Source organism: Lepidochelys kempii, chromosome 14, assembly GCF_965140285.1.
Source record: "Lepidochelys kempii isolate rLepKem1 chromosome 14, rLepKem1.hap1, whole genome shotgun sequence".
NCBI lineage: Eukaryota > Metazoa > Chordata > Testudines > Cheloniidae > Lepidochelys > Lepidochelys kempii.
Genome location: NC_136393.1, coordinates 43,655,269 through 43,681,456, shown reverse-complemented (window position 1 = coordinate 43,681,456; position 26,188 = coordinate 43,655,269). Strand labels below are relative to the sequence as shown.

At 48.2% G+C, this 26,188-nt stretch overlaps 1 protein-coding gene across 1 annotated transcript in view; it reads left to right on the top strand.

Moving 5' to 3' along the window:
- Positions 1-1,889: 1,889 nt before the first annotated feature.
- The window catches only part of LOC140898080 (butyrophilin subfamily 1 member A1), a 40,462-nt gene continuing 16,163 nt past the window's right edge, over positions 1,890-26,188 (top strand). The window contains exons 1-7 of the mRNA XM_073311539.2: positions 1,890-2,166; positions 2,428-2,684; positions 4,487-4,603; positions 6,553-6,900; positions 12,625-12,906; positions 21,884-21,991; positions 23,694-23,726. Coding sequence (XP_073167640.2) covers positions 4,498-4,603; positions 6,553-6,900; positions 12,625-12,906; positions 21,884-21,991; positions 23,694-23,726 — 877 coding nt within the window. The 5' untranslated portion in view covers positions 1,890-2,166; positions 2,428-2,684; positions 4,487-4,497. The remainder of the gene's footprint in view (positions 2,167-2,427; positions 2,685-4,486; positions 4,604-6,552; positions 6,901-12,624; positions 12,907-21,883; positions 21,992-23,693; positions 23,727-26,188) is intronic.

The following is a 26,188-nucleotide window of genomic DNA, read 5'->3' as shown; positions in this document are numbered from 1 at the left end:
CCCTGAGACCAACGTGACGTGTGAAATGGGAGGGTTTCCAGGATCAGGCCCTCGTCAGCTCCCATATATTATTGCTCCATATTTCATACAGGGGAAGCCGGGAGCCAGGAAGGGGGTCGGGGGTGGGGGGTGAGACTTCAGCACTGGAGCCCAGGTGGGGAAAGGGCTGCGATCCAGGAAAAAAAACCTTTTGTAGTGATAATCAAAGTGGACCATTTCTAGCAGTTGACAAGAACGTGTGAGGAACAGTGTTTGTGTGTGTGTGTGTGGGGGGGGGAAATAAACCTGGGGAAATAGTTTTACTTTGTGTAATGACCCATGCACTCCCAGTCTTTATTCAAGCCTAATGTAATGGTGTCCAGTTTGCAAATTAATTCCAATTCAGCAGTCTCTCGTTGGAGTCTGCTTTTGAAATTTTTTTGTTGAAGAATTGCGACTTTTAGGTCTGAGATCGAGTGACCAGAGAGATTGAAGTGTTCTCTGACTGCTTTTTGAATGTTACAATTCTAGACATCTGATTTGTGTCCATTTATTCTTTTGCGTAGAGACTGTCCGGTTTGGCCAATGTACATGGCAGAGGGGCATTGCTGGCACATGATAACTAACACAGCTACTATTCTGAAATTATTAGAGAGCTCTCCTAAGAGGTGTGGGAGACCCCAGTGCAAGTCCTTTCTCTCCCTCACACAGGGGGGCAGTGAACCTGGGTCTCTTCATATTGAGGTGAGTGCTCTAACTATTGGGATGGCACATCCTCCTCTGGCCAGACTTTGTCTGAGACTGGATCTGATGGTCGGCCTCTGAGCAGACCTGCTGGATCAGACCCTGCAGGCGAGCTAAGCGGAGGAGCACCTAGCTTCCCCAGGTTCATGGTTCGTGCTAGGGATTGGGCAGGAGATAGTGTGTGGGAGCCTTGTGGGAGACAACAGTGCACATGACTAGAGGCAGAAACAGGCACGGAGGGGACTGCTACTGCAAACACTGAGGCTCCATCCTCCAAGTGAGTTTCGGTTTTTTTGCTACTGGTAGCAGATTCCGATGGGAAGCAGTTCCTGACACACCGGCCAGCGTCAGCTGCCCGGATTGGGGGTTGCAGGGGGTGCCGGTGGCTGGGAGCATCTGCGCTGAGCGGCAAGGACACGGCCCCAGATCTGGGCTCTGCTCCCCCCCCCCCCCGTTCCCTGTTTGGGAAGGGGCGGGGCTGGGGGGAGGGGAACTCCTGTGATTTAGGAGAATCCAGCCCCTTGGCCCCACGCCCAGGGACTCCCCCTCCTCCTCCCCGGGCTGCTGGTGACAGCGTAACAGTGACGGACCCGCCGCCTCCCGCAGCCTCCAGCCCTGAGCCCCCCGCAGCTTTCACCGACCCTCAGACTTGGCCATGGCGCTCCCGCGGGGGGGACACACGCCGGGGGCTGGAACCAGCCCCTGGGGCAGCCCCGGGCTCTGCCGACACCAGCCCCTGAGCCGGAGCCTGCAGCGGAGAGGAGAGACCCGGGGAAAGGGCCGGGGCCGGGCAGGAAAGTGACTTTGCACCAAGGGCCCCTCCTCGCCCCAGCTCTGCTCCCGGGGGGGGGGGGGCGCTGCGAGTCCCAGAGCTGCTGCTGCCCTCCCTGACCCCCCCGCCCCGGCTCTGCCCCCCTGAGCGCCTGCAGGAGCCGAGCCAGCTGCAGCCGGGAAGTTCCTGAGTCACCCCCCCTCTGCCCCTCCCCATTGATCCGCTCCTGGTTCCCACCCCGGTCCCACTTAGTCACTCCGGATTTCAGCTCCCCTCCCCCCGCAGCATCCTCCCCCCGCCTTCCTCATTCTGCCTCCACTCAGGACGGGGGGGGGTGCTTTTTCGACAGGGCTGTGGGGACGGGGCTGGGCGGGGGAATTACTGAGAACCCAGCGATCCCTGGGGGGCAGGAACAGCAACGGGGGGGCATTGACACCCCGACACTGGCTCCCAACCCGGGGAGCTCTGAGCCCTGGGGTGGGGCTGGTTTTTTCAGAGGAATTTGCTCCGCCCCAACCAGCCCGGGACACAGACCGGGACTTCAACTTTCCCTACTTTGGTACTTTCAAGTTTGAGGCCAGGGGCAGGGGTGGGCACGAAGGGGGCTTGGCCCTGTCGATGGCGGGTCGGGTCTCAAACCCTCCGGCTTCAGGACCCCGTGTGCAGCCTCGGTAAGTGACATGGGGACCAGGGCCGGATTTAGGGGCACGTAACCTGGGCAACTCCCTGGGGTGCCAGGCTGGGGGGCGCCGGGCTCGGGGGCTGTTTTTGTTGTTAGCGATAAAAGGAAAAATCGAAGGTTTGAAGTAAAATGTTTCAGGTTTTCCTTATGTGGCTCATTTGTTACTAACCTCCTGGAACGTTCTAGAGCTTTGTAGAATTTTGTGGAACCTTCCCGACTTTCTGATTAAAAGCTTCTCTCCGGGATTCAGCCGGGAGGGAAGCTCCGGGCCCTGGATCCCCAGCTGCACGGCTCTGTCTAAGATTTCCGGACACACAGCATTGAGGTCCCTTCAGATGGGCCGTTAGCACCGATGGGCCTCACTGAAGGGATTCTCAGGGAGAAACCGGCACCTCCTGATTCTGAATGTCAACCTGGCTGTGGGAATGTCCCTGCAAATTCAGAGATTTCTCTGCATCTGAACACAGACTGGGACGCTGGCACAGAGCTGGGCTTCCTTTGTGACAGGTGTGTGTGTGTGTTTCTCTCCCCCCTCCTCCCCTTTGTTATTGTCACTGAACTGAAGTTCCAGAGGGAGGGGGTGAAAGACAAGAAGAGAAAACCCTTGGTCCAGATTCAGTGAATCCCTCCCAGCCCCACCCCAGTCTGCTTGACCATTGCCCCGAGGGAGGGCAGATGCTGTTACCGCTGCTGCCCATATTACAGGTGTCTGCCAGGGCAGGGGGTGCTTCACCTCCCCCGAGAGCCACACTGGGAGGCCGCGAGTCTGTGCCCTGGAGCCCTGGTCAGGCTCCCTTCCTGGCCAGTGCTGGCTGCTCTGTGGGTAACACGGTGGCCGTCCCAGTCTAGGGGAAGTTACAGGCACAGCCTGGTTCCTGGGAGGACTTGACACCACTGCACACCCTGGCAGGGGCTGCCCAGCTGCTTGAAGCGTGAGCCATGAGTGACACTAACATTTATCTAAAGCTCTCTCTGTCTCTAAGGGAACGTCTACACTGCAGCTGGGACTGAGCTTCCCAATGTGGGTAGATAGACACGTCCTAGCTGTGCTCAAGTTCATACGCTAAAACTAGCAGTGTAGCCGGGGCAGCACGAGCTAGCCACCCGGGTACGTACCCCAGGAGTCCAGGCAGGTTTGTTCTCAGGCAGGAAGCCCGAACTGCCGCCTGGGGTGGGCTACCCCGTTACTCCGCTATTTTTAGCATCCTAGCTCAAGGAGAGCTAGCATGTCTGTCTACGAGCATGGGGAAGCTCACTCCCAGCTGCAGTGTAGACGTACCCTGAGAGTGATTTAAATGGTGCAGACCCCAGGGGTCACAGAGATGTGGTGACCCTGATCAGAATTCCTTTGACATTTGCACCAATGCTGGAGGCAATGAAGGTGGGTCACTGACACATAAAATCACTGGGGTCAGCGACTGATCTGCTCATAGGGAGATCCCCAGAGACCTCTCACCTAGGACAGGTGTGGCTGGGAGATGGGGCCACTTTCCCCCACAGCGATCAGTGGCCATTCATACCCTACTCAAAGGCTTTGCCTGAACTGGCTTGTTTTCCCTAATATGGCCCATTCTATGGTAGCATCTAAATGCCCCAGCCAAGATGGGGCCCCATTGTGCTGGGAGCTGGACACACCAATAGTGAGAGACCCGCCCTGCCCAGGTGTAAAGGACCAGGGCTTAGGCAGTCTTGCCTAGAGGTCACAGCTGGGCTGAGGTCTCCCCACCTGGGATGGGAGTCATTGAGCCAGAGTTAGAGGAATCACAAGGCCAGGGTCTGTAAACAAGAGACCGGGTCAGAGTCAGATACCAGAGGTAGTACCAGGTTAGAATCAAGAGGCAGGATTCAGGGTCAGAGATTAGGAGACAAGGCAAAGCCCAGCACAGTAACAGACAAAGATTTGGGTAGTTGCCGAGACATCTTCCTGGGGCAAGCCCTGGAGTTAAGTAGGGGCACCTGGCCAATCAGAGGCCTGCAGGGTACTGTCACTCTGGGGCTCGTGGGCGGTACTTCCTGCGGAGCCTATTTTCCACACTGCTCCCCAGGTCCTTACACAGTCTAAATAGAGCAGAGAGCTCCGCAGGTCTCAGCCGTGGTATGGACTGGCTTCTGGCAGGTCTGGGTTTTAATCACAACAACATCTAACCCTGCTCAGAGCCAGGGCAGACGAGGACTGTGGGGGAAATCCCTTCCCTTCTGGTGTACGTTAGGCAACAGTGAGACTTGTTACCTCCTCCCCACTGCCCCATGGCACTGTCACTGCATCACACTCACTCACCGTCTGGTTTGTTATTTCTCCTGTTCCCCAGACCAAGCTACGATGACGGGGAAGGTTCCCTCGTTCTCCCCCGGCTCCACAGTGAGCTCCTATCTGTCCGGCTACGTTGCTCTCTGCCTCGCTCTACAGGTTCACCGGCTGGCATCAGGTAGGAGCTCCGGCCTCCTCGCTGGGTTTGCTGCTGTTGCTATTGCTGGTCATCACCGTCCGTCTCGCATCACTGCCTTGTCTTGTAAACAGCGTCTGTTCAACACGCCTGGTGTCTCTTTGCTCTTTACACAACAACCAGCAACCTGGAGAAACCACAGGGCACAGCTGGGTCCCCTGACCATGGTTAAGATCTATACACCAGCTTGTCAGGCCTTGACCGTACATCCACCCTACTGCTCTGGCTGGTTTCTGGCAGCTTCTAGAATACAGATCACAGGAGCACCACGACAGGGCTCACAAACTATTTAAAGGGACACTACCCATTCCTGTACACTGCACTGGCAGTCTGTATAAGTCACAGATCAGACTCTTCGGCCACAAACAAATCATGAATCCCCGACTCTTCAGCTGTGAAGTAACAACCCTCAGATCATTCATGCTGCTCTAGGCACATCTGATCAGGGCTCAGAGCTAAATCTCCTGTCACAAGGAGGGATGTGAAATTTGCCAGCTTCTTCATTCTGTTCCCTCAGGGATAATAGTGACCCACTCCAGCCCTGGGGCTGCCTCCACAGCAACTTGGGCATTTTGGTTCTCTCTTGCTGTGGTTTCCATCCTGCTAATTTAACCTGCTCTCTCTGTCTCTCCTGATGCTGAGTCTCTTCACCAAGACCCCCCTGCAATTCCATAATGGCTGCTTCTCTGCTTCCTGCACTTTTCTATTTGCCTCCTTCTCCCTCTCCATTATCTGGCCTCTGACTTTGCCTGCGTAGTGATGATCTATTTTCATATCTTTTTGTCTTGTATGCGCTTCACCATCCCTGCAGCAGTTGGGGAAGGCCCCATGACGGAGTGGCACAAAAAGTCCTTTGTGTATCAGAGAATCAAGCCCCCAATATCCATTGTGCCCGGGGTGCCCGTGAGAAGTTTTGAGCCCTATTCAGAGATAATAGGGACAATGTATAACCCTGACATGTGTACTCCGTGTGACAGGTATTGCAACCACAAGTGGTATTTTGGGGTTTATTTAATTAATTTTATGAAGGTTCTTTTTGTATCCCCTGTATAAATGGCACCTGTACATGTTATATGTACCTCTGTGGGCTCAGGATTGTAATCTATTCCATTGGGGAGGGTTACCTCATCTCCTCCAGGAGCTACAACCCATGGGGGTAATTACTGCTGGGACAGGTAACAGCTGCAGAGAAGTGCCACCCCTAAGGAGAATTGCACAAACTAGTTCAGACCAGGTCCCAGAAGCCAAAGAGAACAAAGATATTTGGTGAAAACCCCTTGATTTAAACAGACCAGAGGCCTGGGATCTTGGGCTACAAACTGACAGGATCTGTTACTCAAGAGGAAAAACCCTTAGAGAAGGTTTGAAGGACTTTGGAACCTATCAGAGAGTCCCATGTGCCGGATGAGAATCCTTCGGTATAAATGTAACATGTTCAGACCTCTTATTGGTTTATGGTAAGTTTTCTCTGTCAGGCTTTTGTCCTTCAAAGGTCTCTGCTTTGGAAGAGCTGTTTGGTTGCTGGTAACTGCTGGCACATGCTGTTCATAGCCCTGGGAGTGAAAACAAAGCGCAGATGCTGGTCTTTGGTCAGGCCTGCTGGGAAAACCACAGTGAATCGCAGGGAGCTGCAAGCCTTGAAACCCCAGTGTGGAGAGAGCGGGACGTGGGTCCCTGCCCAGGGAGAGGTGATGGCTGGAGGCCTGAGACCTAAGGGGACATTCCTTGAGCAGACCATAGAGGGAGTCAGAGGTGCAGTTACCCAAAGCTTGTGACTCTCTGCACTCAGAGACATGTCTAGGGCATTGCATGGGTATGGGGTGTTTGCTTCTAATGCAGGGTGTTCTCTTACTGTGAGTTTTACTGCTGAATTAAAGCCACCCCCAGCCCTTTACCGATTTAATTTCCATTTTTCATTGTATATTTCACAGCACAGTTCACAGTGACTGGACCTGACCACCCAGTCATTGCCTCCCTAGGTGGGGAGGCCGTCCTGCCCTGCCACCTCTCCCCTAGGATGAGCGCTGAGAACATGGAGGTGAGGTGGTTCCAATCCAAATACTCTGCGGTTGTGCACCTGTATAAGGATGGACAGGATCAGTATGAAGAGCAGATGGCAGAATATCAACAAAGAACTGAGTTCTTGAAAGACGACATCACCAGTGGGAGTGTTTCCCTGAGAATACGCAACATCCAACCCTCTGATGAGGGACCGTACAAGTGTTGTTTTCAGTCCAGTGTCACTTATGAAGAAGCTGTATTAGAATTACAGGTGGCAGGTCAGTAACTTGTTCTAATGCTTTGATGCCTTCAGCAGGGTAATGAGTGGAGTCAGAGGGTTCATTGTCAGAGGACATGTGATTTTTCTCATTATGGTGGGGTAATAGCTCTGCTCTGGTTACAGCTGGTTCTAGTTCACTGTTTAACAGCTGTTTTTTTCGTAGGCCTCTAAAATCCACACGCTTACTCAGACTGTCTTGAAATTGTTGTGACGCACTGCAGTCTGGGGTGGGGTTAGCGGGCTAAATCTGAGGTCATTAGAGCAAGTGGTTAATGAGATGCACAAACATCAATAAAAAGTCTGGCAAGATTAAGTTGTGATGATTACATTTTTGAGCACACCTGGGAACAAATGATGGCTGATCCTCCCCAAACTGATGTCACCAGCTGGGATTGATTTTGGCTCATGTCTGGCACCCACAGGGTAAGAGTAGTTGATGCACTGGGTCCTGTAGCCCAGGGCCTGGTATAAGAGTGGGAGAGTTGAGGAATTAGCCCCCCACCCCAGGACAGGTAAAGGCAGGAGGCCTGACCCCTGAAGGTGCTGCCAGAGAGACCAGCCAGAGGACAGGTGTAGCTAGTTCTGTGACCATGGCAGGAGGTTTAGGTCGGGTGCAGCAAACACCAGACTGCTGACAATCCCCATGGCAAGAAGACACCTCTGTGCCCTTCTACTGACACAGCCTACAGACCTCAGCACTGAAATGAGACATACGTGATTCCCCTCCTCCTATCGCAGTGACAGCTGTGACAGCCTCCTCGAATGAATCCCTCCACCAGTCACTACAGCTACTCTGAACGCAGCGAAGGCCGTGGAAGTGCAGGCAAATAGATGCTGGAATCTAAATCCAAGAAACACAACACAAGCAATGGTACCTTCTCATAGCCCTCCCTCATGGGGATTGCAGCAAAGGAGGTTTAGGTTGGACATTAGGAAAAACTTCCTAACTGTCAGCGTGGTTAAGCACTGGAATGAATTGCCTAGGGAGGTCGTGGAGCCTCCATCATTGGAGATTTTTAAGAGCAGATTAGGAAAAACTTCCTAACTGTCAGCGTGGTTAAGCACTGGAATGAATTGCCTAGGGAGGTCGTGGAGCCTCCATCATTGGAGATTTTTAAGAGCAGATTAGACAAACTCCTGCCAGGGATGGTCTAGATAATACTTAGTCCTGCCATGAGTGCAGGGGACTGGATTAGATGACCTCTCAAGGTCCCTTCCGGTCCGATGATTCTATGTCTGTGTATTATGGTACCGTCCTGCCTGAACCATTCCTAGCATCTATTGCCAGCCCCACGAGGCAGAATTAAGGTTGCATGGCAGGGGTGCTGTGCGCCATTATTTTTTATCTCTTGGGTTTCAGACATTTAAGTTTAGCTGCTCTCTGCATTTTGGGAAGGCACAAGGCACTGCTGGGCATCCTTACTTCTTCTTCAAGTGCTGTTCCTGTGGGTGTTCCACTCCAGGTGACGGTGCGTCCCGGCACCATTGATCGGAGATCTTCGGTAGCAGTGCCTGGTTGGGACACACGCGCTCGGCTGCTGTCTCGCGGCGTTGTTAGGGTCTGCCTGAGCGCACGCGTCCCGCACCCCCTTCAGTTCCTTCTCAACCGTCCTCAGCTGAAGACGGTATTTGGGGCAGTGCTCAACCTCTTCCCTGGTCTCTGAAGGAAATAAGTAGAAAGAAATAGAATTAGTTAGACAAAAATATCCCAGTTCTCTCCCTTCCTTTAGAATAGTTCGTTGGTTTCAAAAAAAGACAGACAAACTTTTTTTTCCTCACGTTTGTCTCCTGTTGAGACTCTCTCCCCGGCCATCATACTTCAATGATGCCGGGGTCCCCAGGCTTTAAGAAATATGATTCCTGTAAGGAATCTATGCTGTGGTCTGATGGACACTCATGGTGTGTGAAGTGCCTCGGCGAGACACACGTTCCTGCCAAGTGAATTCATTGTGTCATAACATGGACTTGCAGCTAAAAATGCTCCTGATGGAGAAATCTCTGCAGCCACCTATGGAGACGGGCAGAAGTAAACCCTCTCCCTCACGCTCCCCTGCGAGGTAGGAACCGATTGGGAACGTGGCTTCACCCTCTCAAGCGAAGAGGCAGGAAACCCCAATGTCTCCGCACAGAGACTTTCAAAAGGGTAAAGGGTCTCGTGCGAGATCTTTACTGTTGGTGCTGACAGCGCCAAAAGGAGGCGATTTCGACTGCCCCAGCACCTCAGCTGCGGCTCACAGGGGCGCAAAAGCAGGGACCCGCCTTCCCACAGTGGGAAGCTCTCCTTGGCACCGGTCCCATTGGCACTGAAGATAGACCCGGTACCGACAAGAACGTTGGCACCAAGCCTGCCCATCACCCCCGCAGCAGACGCGGACCCCGGTCAGGGTGCCTATAAATGGCCCATGGCGCATGCGAATGCAAAACAAAAGTCAATGTGGGCTTCCGCTCACACTTTGCGCTCCGCAGGACCACAGCCCATGGAGCAGCAGCAATTCTTGCACCAAGATGACGTCTGCATGGCCCCTGAGGGAGCGCACCTAGGGGAACACACAACACAGGGCCACTGGTCCCTATCAGAGACGCGTCTACACATACATTTTCTCGAGCTCAGAGCAGTCAGATACGCCTGCCTTCACTTTTCCCCATCGTAAGGAACAAGTCCATTCGGATCCTCACGGACAATATAGCATGTATGTTCTACATCAACAGGCTGGGGGGAGCACGGTCACACTCCCTATGCACAGAAGCCAACCACCCACAGGGACAGCACTCGAAGAAGAAGAGAAGGTTACTCACCTTGCAGTAACTGAGGTTCTTTGAGAGGTGTGACCCTGTGGATGCTCCACTACCCACCCTCCTCCCCTCTACTTTGGAGTACTAATCAGACAACTCTACGGTAGAGAAGGGGGTGCGGGATGTGCACGCTCAGGCAGACCCTAATGAAGCCACAAGACAGCAGCTGAGCACGTGCGTCCCGACCAGGCACTGCTACTGAAGATCTCCGATCAACGGCGCCGGGTGGACTGGAGCACCCACAGGGACACACATTTCGAAGAACCTCGGTTACTGCAAGGTGAGTAACCTTCTCTTCTGCATTAGCAAGTATATTGTGGGTATTAATATGTAACTATAGAGCCCTCATGGCTGAGATGGAGTCTGCTCTGCAGAGCGGCTCTGGCCAAGAACAGGCTCACACTGGAGTACACCGGGGTAACTCCCTTCCAACCTAGAGGCACCTGTTCCAAACTGCTGCGGTGTAAACGCACACACACCAGAATAGTACAATGAATATAGGAAAGGTAAATACATATTTACAGAGCAATGAAGGTAGAAAAACAACAGGGGAGAATACAGGGGGAGCAGTAAAACGGTTAGATGCAACACGAGGCCCCACAAGCCCAGTGGTACCACAATATTACAGGGTAGATGACAAGCACTGTGTCTACACTCAGAGTTCACGAGTCCTGGGCAGAGTTCCAGTCCGGTGGTGAGTCTTCAGTGCTCCTGGTTGTGTTTAGCGCCAGTGAACTTTCCCCAACAAACCTCTCCGGTGCCCTCTTCTGCCACTCTCTGCAAACCCCACAGAGCAACAACCTCCCTACTTAACTGACTACAGCCTCCCTCCTCTTTCCTAATGCAAAGTCATAAGCCCCAGACAGCTCTGGGTGACAGGGATACTGGGTCCACCAGTTGGTCCTTCTCAGGTGATTCCTCCCTGGCATGGTGCTTTTCCTGGCTCCCTCCTGGGATGTCCCCGGTCAGCTGCTCTGTCCCTCATGGGCTTTGGGCTGGTTCTCAGCTGCTGTCATTTGTGAGGGTCACTCCCTGTAACCCTCTTGTTGGGAGATAGAGACATACATTCTACTTAAAACCCTTCCAGCCACTCACTCCCATCCACAGCACAATAACTGTCCGCTGTGGGTAACCTGAGCTGCCAAGACTGGGTATTACACAGAGTTCACTTTATAACCACAACACGGTCATTCCCTTCTGTACCGTACATGTAACCTACCAAACTTTGGTTACACAAGTACCCACCATAATTCCATGTTACTGCAGGAAGAGTGAGCGGGTTCAGTCTGGTTTGACAGCGGAACTCTCATCCGTGGATAACAACACATGAGATAAATATGCACATTTGGACAGTCGTGGACGCCCATAACGTGAATTGCTCCCGTTTGGAATAAAGACACCACAGTGTAGTAAAGCTGCTCAAACTAAAACAATCATTAGGTTCATAAGGGGACAATCTGAGGGTTAACTGAGACTCCTTATAAATCTAAACACAATCTTATCATTACATCAGCACAGCAAATACTTTGCAAACAACAACAACAAAATTAATATCAAACGTACAGATTTCTTCAGTACCAAATGGTTCACAGGCCCCAAACCCTGTGCATTTAAAACATACACTACTGATTTGGCGTTAATGTCCCCACACTGTTCTGAGCTGAACCAGTTCTTGGAAATTGGCTGATACCCTTCTTGTGGTTATCTTCTTGCTGCAGTTAGTAAAATCAGGCCTATGATTATCGGCCTTCAGGCCAAAGATCTTCACCTCCCCTGTGGTGTGGCTGTCGCCCTCTGGGTATGGCTGAACTAAAAGAAGAGTTTGCCACCTTTGTTCCTTATATTGGGAGTGGAATTGGCCCCCACCTTTGGAGATGCCCTACTGAGCATGCTGCAAAGGTTCATGAACTTTTTCCTTTGTTTACCTGCAAGTCCCCATCTAGCTGGAGTCAGTGGACTGTTTAGAAGGAACAGCAACAGAAGCACAGGGGTGTGTGCGGGGGTTGTTACATATAATTTTCACCTTAGGCCTTTTAACCTCAGTTCTTGTCTGTGACTCTTGGGCATTTCCCATGAGTCTGTCAGACCAAAGCCTTGTGAGTCCCACTCCTGCTGGGAGAGATTTCTGTAGTCTGTGCTCTCCTGGTCAAGAATTGTTTCCCTCTCTACGATGGTCTGTGTGAAATTTCCAGATACCCTAAGGTATCTGCACACAAACGGATCCCATAATAAGGAAATCCATTTGAATTCACACCTCTGGTTAAGGTACAAGACTCTTGTTTCAGATTAAGATAATTTTATTTCCGTTTAGCTCATCGGTAATAAAAAACCCCAAGTGTGATCTGCTGTGGGAGGTGTTACCTTAAGCCTGCAACTCCTTGTTATCTAGTGTTTGTGTTTCTGTTTTGCTGAGTGTATTTCCTGGCTTTCACAGGTACCAATTTTTGCTACCCACTTCTGCATTCTGGAAAGGTACAAGGCACTGCCAAGCAACCTGAACTCCCCTATAACAAAGTTTTTTATTAGTGAATTAATTTGAGGCTTGTCTACACATAGATGTGCACTGGTTTTGATGAACTCGTCCAAACCTGTGTGTGAACACTTACACGGGTTTGGAAATGGCTTACATTGATTTAGCTTGAGTCAATTCCTGCCTGCTTTAAGAGTGTCCACATAGGGATTTGCATTTGATTAACTAAATCAGTTTAACTAAACTGGAGCAAGTTTGTCCATAGAAAAGCCCTGACATTAACATTAACTCTACTGTATATCAAATAGGAATCTGGCCAGATTAACTGACCAGCTGCACTTGTGGACTCACATTTGATTATTAGTTTAATAGGAAATGGCTTTTGATAACAGTGTAAAAACTTTTGGCTCATTACTGGGCACTGTAGGATTATCACAAGTTCATTTATTTCTTCTGTAGATTTGGGCTCTGCTCCTGCCATCTCTGTGGAGGGACATCAGGACAGAGGGATCCGGGTTGTGTGTCGATCATCCGGATGGTACCCAGAGCCCAAGGCTCAGTGGAGAGATCTCCAGGGGCAGCTCTTACCATCGGCCTCTGAAAACATATCCCAAGAGGCCGATGGCCTGTTTCAAACCGAGATTGCCATTGTTCTAAGAGAAGAGTCCAACCAGAAAGTGTCCTGCTGTGTCAGGAACCCCCGTCTCGACCAGGAGAGAGAGTCAGCGATTTACGTAACAGGTCAGTGCCCCCCTCCCCCCCAGCCGCACATAGATAGACTGAGATGCTGCAGACGTGGGCGGAGAGTATTTATCATTGTGTCTCCGGTTCATTGGCCTGGACCTTCAAGGTACCGAACCCTTCTTGAAAAGTCCTGAGCAACCTCCGTTCTCTTTGGATGTATCTACCCTGCAGTTAGACACCTGCTCATGGCCTGTGGCTAAGGGCCTCAGGATAAGGGGCTGTTAAATTCTGGTGTAGACATTCGGGCTTGGGCTGCAGTCCAGACTCCAGACCCGTGTGAGGTGGGAGGGTCCCAGAGCTCGGGCTTCAGCCTGAGCCCAAGTATCTACACTGCAATTAAACAGCCCCTTAGCCTGAGCCCCATGAGCCTGAGTCAATGGCACGGGCCAGTTGTGGGTGCTAATTATAGGGTAGATGTACCCTTTGACTCCAGTAGGAGCTGAGGTTGTTTAACACCTTGCAGGCTGGGATGTCATTGGCCAGATTTTCATAACAGCTCAGTACCCAGCAATCATCATTTTTCTCACTGGGGGTGGGGGAGGAAATTCTCCTTTGTTCTTGTGGTATAGTGGGGACTGTGTTGGAATTGCAAGCTATCGCTTTAAGAGTGGGGGGTTTCCAGGTCCTGTTTGCAGGCTAGAGGGCTCTGTAGGAAAGTGTGTGAGCAGAATCAGGGCCTGTCTACAGGAACAGTTAGTTTGTGGCAAGCGGGGGTGTAAATCTGTCTCACACTGGCCTGCTGGGCACTGTCTGTCTGTGTGGACCCTGCTACGTGCACTAACAATTCTGTAGTGCGCTTTGATCTGCCCCGCTTTGAAACCGGAACAGAGCAACGTGCACCAGGAAACTTTAAGTGCATGGCAGCAGCGTCCACACGGCTAGTTAGTGGGCAGCAGGCTAGTGTGAGGTGGATTTACCTGTCCGCACACAGGTTTGCACTAGTTCACAAACTGTTCCTATGAATGAGCCAACATAAAGCAAGGTGGGGTGAGTTGTTCCCAGGGCGTTAGGGAGCAGCCCCCCCTCTGGTTTAGGTTCTTGTGTGTTAAGGTTCTGGATTCTAAGACAAAGTCACGTTACGCTGCAACCTTCCAGCAGGAGTATTTATGTTTGTGTCTAACTTCTCTGTGTGCTGTGACCATTACAGTTCTCAGTGAGGGTGGGGGAGGGAATTCTCCTTTGTTCTCAGTGAGAGTTGCTGGGTGCTGAGCATTTATGAAAATCTGGCTAATGAAGTCATTTTTCCTGAATAGCACAAGAGCCCTGATTATGGTCCGAGCACTAGGTGACATCTGAAAATACCACATCAGTGTGAGAGCTGCACTACGGGCCCTGTCCTGCAGTTCAGACTGTGACAAAACTCCCATTGGCTTAAATAAGCGTTTTGCCGGCGTCAGAACTTGAGGATCAGGTTGTAACTTGTATTTAACTGCACAAAAGGCAGTAAACACAGAGCTCCATGGCTAGCATAATTCTGATCTCCCCTGTGAATATACATTATAGTTTTTCAATTCAGTTACACAATGGGCCTGATCCTGCCTTCCTGCATAACCAAGTCAGTGGGAGCATTGGGAATTCCAGCAACAAAGGATCAGGCCCAAAATATTCAGAAACAAAATCGTACATAAGAGCAGCTTATAATTTAGAAAAAAAGGTTTATATTTTGTGTATTATTATCGATCAAATAACTGTTAATACAGAATTAATATTTCATCACTGTAATAATAAGAATATTGTATTTGTAAAGTACTAGTAATATGAGATTTCAAAGTGCTGCACTGCTTAATAACCTCTCGGTATGCTTGGAATGACATGATCGTTATAGAATCATAGAATTGTAGGACTGGAAGGGACCTCGAGAGGTCATCTAGTCCAGTCCCCCGCAGTCATGGCAGGATTAAGTATTATCTAGACCATCCCTGACAGGTGGTCGTCTAACCTGCTCTTAAAAATGTCCAATGATGGAGATTCCACAACCTCCCTAGGCAATTTGTTCCAGTGCTTATCCACCCTGACAGTTAGGACCTTTTTCCCAATGTCGAACCTAAACCGCCCTTGCTGCAATTTAAGCCCATTGCTTCTTGTCCTATCCTCACAGGTTAAGAAGAAGAATTTTTCTTCCTCCTCCTTGTAACAACCTTTTATGTCCTTGAAAACTGTTATCATGGCCTCTCTCAGTCTTCTCTTCTCCAGACTAAATAAACCCAGTTTTTTCAACCTTCCCTCATGGGTCATGTCTTCTAGACTTTTAGTCATTTTTGTTGCTCTTCTCTGGACTTTCTCCAATTTGTCCACATCCTTCCTGAAATGTGGCACCCAGAACTGGATACAATACTCCGGCTGAGGCCGTATCAGCACAGAGTAGAACGGAAGAATTACTGCTCATGTCTTGCTTACAATACTCCTGCTAATACATCCCAGAAGAATGTTCACTTTTTTTGCAACAGTTTTACACTGTTGACTCATACAGTAACTCCTCACTTAAAGTCGTCTTGGTTAACGTTGTTTTGTTGTTACGTTGCTGATCAGTTAGGGAACACGCCCGTTTAAAGTTGCGCGATGTCTCTTGTAACGTTGTTTGGCAGCTGCCTGCTTTGTCCACTGCTTGCAGGAAGAGCAGCCCGTTGCAGCTAGCTGGTGGGGGCTTGGAACCAGAGTGGACCAGCAGCCCCAATAAGTTCCCTGTGCAGCAGCCACCCAGCAGGCTATCAGTTCCCAGGCAGTTCAGCTGCCCCTCCCCCAACTGCCCTGTGCTGCTCCTGCCCTCGGCCTTGGAGCTGCTCCTGGGAGCCTCCCGCTTGCTGTGCAAAGGTGGGGGGAAGAGGGGGTGCTAATGTCAGGGTGTCCCCCTCCCCCTGCTCCTGCCCCTCTGGTTCTGTACCTCATCTCCACAGAGTGAGGGGGCACATGACAGGGCTCAGGACGGAGGGAACTTGCTGGCAGCAGCTATTGCCTCAATTTGCTAAACTACTTAAAAAGGCAACGTACTTAGAGTGGGGTCATCGTACTTAAAGGGGCAAATGCGCATCTCTCTCTCACACATGGTGTGTGTCCCTGTCTCTGTCTGCCATGCTGTCTCTCCTCCCTCCATTCGTGCTGCCTTGTAGAGTGTGAGGCTACATTAACAGCAATGTGTTAACCCTTGAGGGCTCAGCCGAGTGCTAGTTCATCATTTAGCAGTAAGGCATTCCCTGGGAAATATCCCTTCCTCCTCCACCCTCTAACTTCACCACCTCAACCAAGCTTCACAATCATCATTGCTGTGTACAGTATTAAATTGTTTGTTTAAAACTTATACTGTGTGTATGTGTGTGTGTGTGTGTGTGTATATATATATATATATATATAGTCTTTTGTCTGGTGAAAAAAATGTCCCTGCAACCTAACCCCCCCACACACTTACATTAATTCTTATGGGGAAATTGGATTTACTTAACATCGTTTCGCTTAAAGTAGCATTTTTCAGGAACACAACTAGAACATTAAGCGAGGAGTTATTGTATTTAGCTTGTGATCCACTATGATCCCTTTCTGCAGTACTCCTTCCTAGGCAGTCATTTGTCATTTTCTATGTGTGCAACTGACTGTTCCTTCCTAAATGGAGTACTTTGCATTTGTTCTTATTGAATTTCATCTTATTTACTTCAGACCATTTCTCCAGCTTGCCCAGATCATTTTGAATTTTAATTTTATCCTGCAAAGTACTTGCAACCCCTCCCAGCTTGGTATCATCCGCAAACTTTATAAGTGTACTCTCTATGACATCATCTAAATCATCAATGAAGATATTGAACAGAACCAGACCCAAAACTGATCCCTGTGGGACCCCACTTGATATGCCCTCCCAGCTTGACTGTGAACCACTAACTACTCTTTGGGAATGTTTTTCCAACCAGTTATACACCCACCTTATAGTAGCTCCATCTAGGTTGTATTTCCCTCTTTTGTTTATGAGAAGGTCATACCAGACAGTATCAAAAGCCTTACTGAAGTCAAGATGTACCACATCTACCGCTTCCCCCCATCCACAAGGCTTGTTTCCCTGTCAAAGAAAGTTATTAGGACAATTTGTTCTTGACAAATCCATGGTTGACTGTTGCTTATCACCTTATTATCATCTAGGTGTTTGCAAATTGATTGTTTAATTATTTGCTCCATTATCTTTCTGGGTACTGAAGTTAAGCTGATTGATCTGTAATTCCCCGGGTTGTCCTTATTTCCCTATTTATAGACTGGCACTATATTTGCCCTTTTCCATTCCTCTAGAATCTCTCCCATCTTCCATGACTTTTCAAAGATAATCACTAATGTCTCAGATATCTCCTCAGTCAGCTCCTTGAGTATTCTAGGACTTATTTCATCAGGCCCTGGTGACTTGAAGACATCTAACTTGTCTAAGTAATTTTTAACTTTTTCTTTCCCTAGCCCCTGATCCTACCTCATTTTCACTGGAATTCACTGTGTTAGATGGCCAATCACTACTAACCTTTTTGGTGAAAGCCGAAACAAAAAAGTAATTTAGCACTTCTGCCATTTCCACATTTTCTGCTATTGTTTTTTCCTGCTCATTGAGTAACGGGCCTACCCTGTCCTTGGTCTTCCTCTTGCTTCTAATGTATTTGTAGAATGTTTTCTTGTTACCCTTTATGTCTCTAGCTAGCTTAATCTCATTTTGTTCCTTGTCCTTTCTAAATTTGTCCCTACATACTTGTGTTATTTGTTTATATTCATCATTTGTAATTTGAAATTACAAATTTTTAATTCAGAGCATACACATGGAGAGTTAGAAACAAAATATAAATACTCTTCCTGAAAGGTTGCAATGAAACACTGCTTTATTTCTAAGACTCCAAAACTCTAACACACCACAGCCAAATACAGAGAGAGACAAAGCAGGCTGCTCCCTAAGGCAGAGAGGCAGAACTGAACCCACCGTGGTGTAGGCTGGTTCTTTGCAGATGGACTGCAGAGGCTCCAGATTGTACACTCCCTGCAGAGCCCTTTAGTCTGCAAGCAACACCAGGAATCACCTCAGGATTTAAAGTGACTCTTGTAATTTGTACCCGGCTTTCAATACACCACTAATTACTTAACAAGGACCCTCTAGTCAGCCATTGCTCCAGGGCCCAAGCAACAGAAATCTGGAGAAATTTGTACTCTGAATTTCCAGGCTTACATTTTGTTTTTATTAAAGTCCTTCATTAGCATATTTTGGGCCAGGTTCTCTCATGTGGCTGAGCCGCACTGAGCATAGGTGAGTCAGAAGTGTCAGGAAGCTGGTCACAATGCTCTGATTCTGAGGGCCAGTCAGCACTGGCTGCAGCCTTGGGATCAGTTAGAGCAGCCTAGGGACTGCTTGAAGTTATGTCAGTGGGGTTTAGCCTTATCTATAGTTATGGGTTCCTTTAACCAACAACCCACCCCAAGGTGACAGTTTAACCTAATTTAATCTGCGAGAGTTCAGCCCCCAAGATCGACTACAGTAGAGAGGTTATCAATAGAAGGGCGACCCCATGGTATACAACAGAGATTACATAGTACTCTCTCTACACTAATTACTTTGATTAGCCAGCCAAACAATACACACGCTGCAGTCTGGCAAAGTAGAGAGAGACCAATATAGAATGCACAGTATTTGCACTACTCACACCAGGCCTTGTGGAAAAACCCAAAGTGTTACTCCTCATCTTCACCATCCTCCTCACCTTCGTCACCACCATCACCAGTGGCCATCACCCTGGCATCTCCCCCCATCAGGGCACACTGGCTGGGGTACAGCTTTTGTAATGTGTTATGCTGATGCCCACTGGGGTTCAAACATATTTATGAAGGTTTTAACCCCTATTCCTTATTTCAACTTCCAGACCTCACTCCTTTTGGGGTGCTCCATTTCTCATAGGTGAACTCATTAGTTCCCCTTATACTCATTAACATTTCCATCACCGTATCAACACAGTAACAGGCAGAAGTCTTTCACCCTAGCTACCAACGGTCATCTTGTGGTGTCTACAGATCTCTCATAGACATTATAATCCCAGATCAGCACTTCTTTTCAAAACATCAGCATATCACAAACAGCCACAAACTCAGCAGGTACATTATTAATATACTTATGCTAACGTGCGCTAAGTCCTGAGGCCTAATTTGGCTAAGTCAGATATTTTACAGGCCTGAGGCCAGTAGGCCTGTGATACAACATTGATTAATATTTATTAGGGTTGTCAAGCGATTAAAAAAATTAATCGCGATTAATCGTGCAATTAATCGCGCTGTTAAACAATAATAGAATATCATTTATTTAAATACTTTTGGATGTTTTCTACATTTTCAAATATTTTTATTTCAGTTACAACACAGAATACAAAGTGTACAGTGCTCACTTGATATTTATTTTTTATTACAAATATTTTCACTGTAAAAACAAAAGAAATAGTATTTTTCAATTCACCTAATACAAGTACTGTAGTGCAATCTCTTTATCATGAAAGTTGAACTTACAAATGTAGAATTATGTACAAAAAAAACTGCATTCAAAAATAAAACAATGTAAAACTTTAGAGTCTACAAGTCCACTCAGTCCTACTTCTTGTCCACTCAGACACACAAGTTTGTTTACATTTGCAGGAAATAATGCTGCCCGCTTCTTGTTTACAATGTCACCTGAAAGTGAAAACAGGCATAGAAGAACATAAATTGTTGGGCAAAAGCCAACATGGTTTCTGTAAAGGGAGATCATGTCTTACTAATCTCTTAGAGTTCTTTGAAGGGGTCAACAAACATGTGGACAAGGGGGATCCAGTGGACATAGTGTACTTAGATTTCCAGGAAGCCTTTGACCAGGTCCCTCACCAAAGGCTCTTACATAAATTAAATTGTCATGGGATAAGAGGAAAGAGCCTTTCATGGATTGAGAACTGGTTAAAAGACAGGGAATAAAGGGAAGGAATAAATGGTAAATTTTCAGAATGGAGAGGGGTGACTGATGGTGTTCCCCAAGGGTCAGTCCTAGGACTAATCCTATTCAACTTATACATAAATGATCTGGAGAAAGGGGTAAACAGTGAGGTGGCAAAGTTTGCAGATGATACTAAACTGCTCAAGATAGTAAAGACCAAAGCAGACTGTGAAGAACTTCAAAAAGATCTCAAAAAATTAAGTGATTGGGCAACAAAATCGCAAATGAAAGTTAATGTGGATAAATGTAAAGTAATGCGCGTTGGAAAAAATAACCCCAACTATACACACAATAATGATGGGGGCTAATTTAGCTAATCAGGAAAAAGATCTTGGAGTCACCGTGGATAGTTCTCTGAAGACATCCATGCAGTGTGCAGGGGTAATCAAAAAAGCAAACAGGATGTTAGGAATCATTAAAAAAGGGATAGAGAATAAGATGGAGAATATCTTATTGCCCTTATATAAATCCATGGTACGCCCACATCTTGAATACTGAGTACAGATGTGGTCTCCTCATCTCAAAAAAGATATACTGGCATTAAAAAAGGTTCAGAGAAGGGCAACTAAAATGATTAGGGGTTTGGAACGGGTCCCATATGAGGAGAGATTAAAGAGGCAAGGACTTTTTAGCTTGGAAAACAGGAGACTAAGGGGGGATATGATAGAGGTACATAAAATCATGAGTGGTGTGGAGAAAGTGAATAAGGAAAAGTTATTTACTTGTTCCCATTATATAAGAACTAGGGGCCACCAAATGAAATTAATGGGCAGCAGGTTTACAACAAATAAAAGAAAGTTCTTCTTCACACAGCGCACAGTCAACCTGTGGAACTCCTTGTCTGAGGAGGTTGTGAAAGCTAGGACTATAACAGGGTTTAAAAGAGAACTGGATAAATTCATAAAGGTTAAGTCCATTAATGGCTATTAGCCAGGATGGGTAAGGAATGGTGTCCCTAGCCTCTGTTTGTCAGAGGGTGGAGATGGATGGCAGGAGAGCGATCACTTGATCATTACTTGTTAGGTTCACTCCCTCTGGGGCACCTGGCATTGGCCACTGTCAGTAGACAGGATACTGGGCTGGATGGACCTTTGGTCAGACCCAGTATGGCCGTTCTTATGTTCATTCACATGGCATTGTTGTAGCCAGCATCGCAAAATATTTACATGCCACATGCGCTAAAGATTCATATGTCCCTTCTTGCTTCAACCACCATGTCCATGCTGATCACAGGTTCTGCTTGATAAGGATCCAAAGCAGCGCGGACTAATGCATGTTCATTTTCATCATCAGAGTCGGATGCCACCAGCAAAGGTTGATTTTCATTTTTGGTGGTTCAGGTTTGGTAGTTTTCGCATCAAAATGTTGCTCTTTTGAACATCTCCACACCTAATCCCTCTCAGATTTTGGAAGATACTTCAGATTCTTAAACCTTGGGTCAAGTGCTGTAGCTATCTTTAGAAATCTCACATTGGTATCTTCTTTGTGTTTTGTCAAATCTGCAGTGAAAGTGTTCTTAAAATGAACAACATGTGCTGTACACTTTGTACTCTGTGTTGTAATTGAAAATGTAGAAAAACATCCAAAAATATTTAATACATTTCAATTTGTATTCTATTGTTTAGCAGTGCGATTAAAATTGCGATTAATTTTTTTGAGTTAATCGTGCGAGTTAACTGCAATTAATTGACAGACCTAATATTTATATTTCACCTCTATATCCTAAATATATCTGATACATTTCAGCATTGGCTACATGAGGATAGCAGTAGCATAGCGGAGCTCCATTCTATTCCCTCCCTACCGCCGACATGCCTCCTCCCATTAATTAACCATGTTCAGTAACCAGGCTAAAGCTTGGAATTTCACTGGCTTAATAATAAAGCACAGAGGAGCCACATCTCACTGTGTATTTCCCTGTGAGACTCTTTTAACTAGTCACAGTGTCACCACTGTCACAGTGTCCTGCCTTCATTCTGCGTGTGTTTGCTCCCAAGTCAATGGCCCTTTCTCTTGCAGAGCTGTTTTTCCCACAAGTCAATCCTTGGATGGTGGCTCTGGGTGTGATCCTGGCTGTTCTCCTTCCCCTGGCCGGTTACTGCTTCTGGAGGCAACACAGAGCAAAAGGTGAAGTAACAAGAGGGGGGAATTTGGTGAGAGAGAGAGAGAGAGAAATTGATTGATTGACCGATTGAAAAACAAAACCAAAAGTAGAGATACTAAGGTTGCCAACTCTGACTGAAGCTATTCCGGGAGATTTGTTTTCCAACATGACATAATGTAATTTTCTTAAAATATCCTATTAAAATTTCCTGGAATGCTTTCAATAGTCACTGGGAAATTGATGCTGATTTCGGGAGACTCCAGGCCAATCCTGGAGGGTTGGCAACCCTAAGAGATGCAGGGATTCAATGTTTGGAGGAGGTGTCAGGCAGTGGGAGCCAGGATGAGGGTGAAGAGGGAGCTGAATAAATTATGACTTTGTCTGAACCAAGAAATGTCAAGTGATTTCAACCCTTCAGATCTCACTCAAGGATCCCAATCGAATGTGATTCTGAACTGTTCCACGGGGATCAGCGTGGCTCAGATTGAAACACCATGTGGGGCTCAGTGAGCTGGGCTTGGAGTGCTGACATATGTAACTTGGCTGCTTGCAGGAAAAACAGAAACAAAGGAGGAGAGAGGGGGATTTCTTAGGGCCAATTCTGCCCCCCGTCGGTTCTTTCAGCCCCCCCCTCCCTCCAGTTTAGCTGAGTAGGAGCTGCAGAAGGGCAAAGCAGTGGCTGTGAAAATGGACAGGTTAGCAATTACGTTATCTACACTAATATTTTTTCAGCCTGAGATCTTGCTGACCTGAGCATCCAGCTAAAGAAAGTCACCTCCACCCCATTCCTCTCCCCCCACCCCACATCTACCAAGACCCTAGGAAGAGCTGTTACCACTTATCATTAGGAGCAGGGGCAAGTACCACCTACAAGGTCAGGAATTGGCCTAGGATTGAACCAACCAAACTCCGTCCCTTATCCAGGTCAATGCTCCATTCCCGTCACTCACTTCCCTCCCCCATCCCCACAGTCAGGAGCTGGGGAGAGCTGGGGCTGTTCAGGGGATGGGCACAGAGGAGAGCAGCCAGATCAGACAGGAGTGTGACAGGGCCCAGGCAGCAGGGATGGCTCCTGGGGGAGACATTTAGAGCAGCCTCTAGAGGTGATAGTCAGTGGGGCCCAGGCAGCAGGGACGCTAAGTGCAGGGATGTTGAGACAGATCTGTCTGTGTGTCCTGTTTGTCAGTCTGTCTGCCTCACTTTCGTAATTACAGAAAAATTACATGAATAGCGGGAACCGCGCCATAAACATGGCAGGGTGAAATCTCGCCTGTTGCCCTTTTCTCTCCCTAGATACCCTTCGACCTGATATGGAGAGCAAGAAAGGTCAATGTCTGGGCCCATTACATTGACCGACGGAAGAGTTATCCCCCTAAACATGACAGGGTGAAATCTCGCCATTATTAATTAACTGTTGCAACAATTTGCCAAGGGTTGTGGTGGATTCGCCAGCACTGGCAGTTTTTGCATCAAGATTGGATGTTTTTCTAAAAGATCCTCTGTAGGAGTTATTGTTGGGAAGCCCATGGGGTTGTGTTATGCAGGGGTCAGACTAAGTAATCACAATGGTCCCTTCTGGCCTTGGAATCTATGAATGGATGATCTTTCACCCTGTTCTCTCTCTAGAGACCCTGCTGTCTGGGCCAGTTACATTAACTAATAGTAGCATTATCCCCACAAACGCTACAGGGTGAAATCTCACGTCTCTCCCTTTTCTCCCTCTAGAGGCTCTGCGATCTGAGATGAAGACACAGAAAGGTCAGTGTCTGGGACCAATGGGATGGGTTGAAGATTTCACGTCATGTCAGTTGAATTAGCTCGTTCAAGGCAACTTAACTCAATTGAAAGCCACTTTTAATGCAGTGGAGTCAGAGTTTAACACTTTTAGCTCAGTTTTAGCAGATGGAGTTACAGCCTGTTTTAATGAGTGATGGGGAACATCTCCATATCGGCACCAGAGCCCCAAGCAGTGAGCTCAGGGGCTGCTCGTGCTGACACAGATGGGCTCTGAAGGGGAAGGGATCACTTGTCCTAATAAACCCCATGGGAATTACAGAAATGGCACCTTGAGCCCAGGGTCATGAATACACCAGCCCAGCTTGGTCAGCCTCATTGATGGAGACTGCAAAAACTCACCCGTGGCTGCGAGTCTCGGAGCCTGGGTCAACTGACTGGGGATCATGCTGCAGGGCTAAATATTAGCAACGTAGACATCCCCGCTCAGGCTGGAGCCCAGGCTCTGAGACCCTCCTCCCTTGCCGGGTTTCAGAGCCCAGGTCCAGCCTGAGTGGGAATGTCTATACGGGTATTTTTCAGCCCCATAGTGTGAGCCCCAGAAGCCTGAGACCGTTGACCCAGGCTCTGAGGGGTTTTTTGCAGTGTAGAGAAACCCGGAGAGACTTTTCCAGTATTTAACAGGATCCTCAGATGGGATTCCTCTTTGTTCTTGCCCTTCCATACCCTTGTGATGTGGGAGGGGGCAGGATTTCACCCTCAGCTCCACCCTGCAGTGACTCTGTACGATAACCATAGGAGGTCTGATCAATGCAGAGCAGTCTGTGAGGTTCTACATTAAATAAAACTGATTTTTAAAGGCACACAATGTTTTTCAACTTTCCCCTCATGATGTTACTACAGGGCAGAGTTAAGGTTATTTAGGTGCCTTAGCTGCACTTCTAGAGCACAGCATATTTGGATTTCTTTTAAATTTAACCTTAGTTCTGTTTCCTGGGTGTATAACACTTTAGAGATAATTACAAGATCCCTGTAGTGTGTTTTGCCCTTAAGTTACAAGTATACGTCCTCTCAATCTTAACTCTATAATAAGAGGAATTGCATTGTGCATTATGACCCAGATCTACAAGGAGATTTAGGCACCTAAACTCCAGACATGGGTGTCTCAATCCCAGTTTTAGCCACCGTCATCCACAACCCCCCACTTGGCTGACACCTAACCCTGTAGGTGGCTAAACTGACTTGCTACATAAATCTCTGCTGTAAAAGTTCTCTCAGTGTCTAAGTTTCTGCCTTGGGCACATGGAGCACACAGCTGCCTCACGCTAGATGTCTGGGGACCTATCTCCCTCCTGTGGCCCAGAGCGACACACAAACTAGGGGAAGATGGGTGGAGGAGCCTCTATCTCACCCATGGGGTCTGATCCAACAGATGTGCTCAGATGCCACCCAACACTACACAGAACAGAGGTGGGAGACAGGGAGGAGGCAACCCTCCCTTATAACCTTTAGCCCAGGAGTTATGGTTCCCAGCTGGGATGTGGGAGACTCTGGTTTAGGTTCCCCCTCTCTGCGAGATGAAGAGAAAGGATTTGAACAGGGATTTCCCACCTCTCAGGAGAATGCTCTAAGCACTGGGCTATGGAACATTCTGATGTGAGTGTCCTTCAGTCTCTTTTGTTCAAGTTGTTACACTTTAATTAAATATTAATTGAGAATCACTTTGTAACCCCTCTGCCCCTCGGCCATCTTGTGTGCAGCATGGCAGGTGCCTTACTCTGTCTCACAAGACACACTGAGGTGCCTAAGCTGCCTGGCTCCAGAAGAGAGGCTCCTGGCTGTGGATTGCTAGCAGAGAGAGGATCCAAACTCCTGAGAGGGGCGGGACTTAGCACATACCCCTCTTGTCGGCATCTCCCATTGGCTGGCTTACATGACTCCTAGCACACTGGGTTTTGTGAATCCCATTCTAAGGCACTTCTCCTCATTCATTGTACAGGGAGATTTGTGATGCTTTCAGGGTTACACGAGGTCTCTGGGGTGAATCGCTACAACCTGCTTACAGCATGTGAGAACCTTGTCTGTCCCCACTGGGGGAACTCTCCCAAAGCTACTGTCTCTCTGCAGGCTAACAATTCACACCCCCACTTTGTTACACTCGAGTGCCCAGTCCCCTGTCTCCTGGACACGGGCAGTCTGCGCCAATCTGCTGCCTCCGTGGAAGCAGTGCACCCCAACTTACTGGCTTCACCTTGGTTCTACACACTCCTTTGCACAAGGCACTTAGACGTGTCTAGAGCAAAACCAAATTGAAGTTTAATTAACGGAGCCTGAGACAGAGTTTCAAATGAAAGTAAGCGTAAGGGCTTGGAAACATAAAGTTACAGGTGAAAGAAACACAAAACACAGTCTATAGCCTATACTTGTTAGCAGGGCCCTATCTTATCTGATAAGGTATTTCTCACCCACTGGTCAGTTCTACTCAC